Below are 2,269 nucleotides of genomic sequence, written 5' to 3'. Positions count from 1 at the left end.
CATTTTGGTTCTTTGTACGGTAGAGCTTGTATAGTTTTATTATGTCAGAATTTTAGTCCCAATCTTAATTTTAGTCTAGGCTAAATAAAAATGGTATGTTAATCTAAATTAAAATAAATATATAGTTTAGTTTAGTGAATAATACGTAAAAGCTTGAGATTCTTTTTGCGTCACATCAATATCTGTTCTTACGTAACATCAACCACCCCTTGCTTATTTGGTACCATTTAGTTTTGGTCTCTTGCGCTAATGATTATCCAACCATCGCTTCATTTCATTTTTAAAATAAATACATAACCAAAAGAAGGCCACGCCACACTCTGTACTTGTTTACATCTCAACCGTATTTCTTTTAACTAAAACAAAGGCCAAAATTAACTGCTAAGGTTTAATGGTGGTTTACCTCAACTTGTTTAATCAACTTACCTACTTACAAAGATAAACCTTGACACCCCAAAAGAACAAAAGGACAGAGTCCTACACACCCCCACTCACGACTCCTTGTCTAACCCTACTGCTATTGCACCAAAAAGTTGAGCGGCATTCATTTTTGCTACCAAAATTCCAGTTAGATAAGTCCTATGTGGTTGCAAGAACTTGGGTTGAATTTAATGATGACGTTGAAATGAAAAAACCCCCCATTTTCTTCATCAGCTTAACATCAGATCTACAATGGCTTTCTACAATTCCTATGATTTCTACGACGATTCCTATTACAACTATGCTCAAATTGAGCCTCCAATTCCGCAATCCAGTAACGAGCCCAACTTCTACAATCTATTTGACTACCCACCTCCTTGTTATTTCGGACAGGCTTATGATTATGAGGTAGGGTACTCAGCCAATGATGCTCCTTACAGATCAAATTTCAATGAACTCCCCCAATTGATCGACCATGAGCCCGTTGACCATGGTGATTATGGCTATGCAATTCGCTACTCTGCCAATGCTTGTTCAGCATCGAGTTTCACTTTGCCGAAATTATGTGAATACAACCCTGATTTATATAGCGAGGTGTCGACCCAATTTGTGATCTCTTACTCTGTTTCCCAATTCAATGAGACAGAATTTGAAGAGTATGATCCAACCCCTTATGACGGTGGCTATGACATTTCCGAAACCTACGGTAAGCCCCTTCAACCTTCAATTGAAATTTGTTACCCACCGTCCTCTTCTTCCCCTTCAAAATCCCCACCCCCACCCCCACCGCCGACAGCCACCGCCATTCCCATCATCACCACAATACCCAAGATAGACGAAGCACCAAAGGGGAAAATTGAAGAACAAACAAAGCCATCAAGTGAAATCAAGCCGACCCAGATTGAAAAAACCAACAACAGCTCTTCAAGTGATAGCGACACAACTTCTGAATCTGGAGAAATTGAGGAAGATAAAGCGATTCAATTGGGAGACCCAGGAATTGGGTATGGAAATGCAAGGGAAGTGAATGAATTTCCAAGTGGGTGTGGACTGGAAGCGATGGATCTTTGCGAAAGTTTATTTGGGTATTGGCCATGTCTCTCACGGGCAAAAAGGCAAACAGCTTATAGGCAACCCAAGAACGGGTGTGGACGTTGCCACGGGCATTGCTATTGCTATGGGAATTACGGAAATGAGTGGCAGACAGCAGCAGAATATCTATTTGGAAGTCATAATCCATATCTAGATGGAAGAAGAGAAGGAGATGTTGTTTATGGCTATCAAAGACAGTTTCAAGAGGAGCCTGTTTATGGCTACGTTTGGTTGAATCAAAATGACTTGAATCGGTGTGAAGATGTTTGATGTTGATCTTGTTTATGTGAATCGAATTGTAGATGATTTGCAATTTCTTTTTCTGTCTGTCTCATCCACTTTGTAGCTATAATATTAATAAGTGGATTTATTTCGGTAATGATAGTGATTAATAACCCCTCGTGGGACATTGTTTGTTTCTTCAATCTCACATCGTGATCGTCCCTTTGTTAGGCAGAATCTTTGTAAAAAAGGCATATGGTACAAGTTTGAAACTTTAATCCATGACAAGTCTTCTTAAATAGAAGAGCTTCGTTTAACTCATATAACTAAATTTTGTATATAAAAACTTATAACTTGTTATGGGCTAGAGCAACAAAAAACTTGAAGGAATAAGTCCACGAACAAATTGAACTGAGTTGAGCCACTTGTGTTAGCCCAAAGGTCAAAGACCCATAACAACTAGACTTTTGTAGGAATGTTTGTCATGCAAACTCGTGATGGTGTTTGGAACTTGATACTTATAATTTAGATTGAA

General features: G+C 38.8%; 1 protein-coding gene across 1 annotated transcript; it reads left to right on the top strand.

The window, feature by feature from the left end:
• The first annotated feature begins 284 nt into the window (after positions 1–284).
• On the top strand, positions 285–2,016 carry LOC105435149 (uncharacterized protein At5g39570). Its single transcript, XM_011654603.2, has one exon. It carries the CDS (start codon positions 673–675, stop codon positions 1,780–1,782), a length of 1,110 nt encoding a protein of 369 aa, XP_011652905.1. The 5' UTR covers positions 285–672; the 3' UTR covers positions 1,783–2,016.
• Positions 2,017–2,269: the final 253 nt, after the last annotated feature.

Source organism: Cucumis sativus, chromosome 1, assembly GCF_000004075.3.
Source record: "Cucumis sativus cultivar 9930 chromosome 1, Cucumber_9930_V3, whole genome shotgun sequence".
In the NCBI taxonomy this organism is placed as follows: domain Eukaryota; kingdom Viridiplantae; phylum Streptophyta; class Magnoliopsida; order Cucurbitales; family Cucurbitaceae; genus Cucumis; species Cucumis sativus.
The sequence above is the reverse complement of the archived record's forward strand: the minus strand, read 5'-3'. Positions and strand labels throughout refer to the sequence as shown.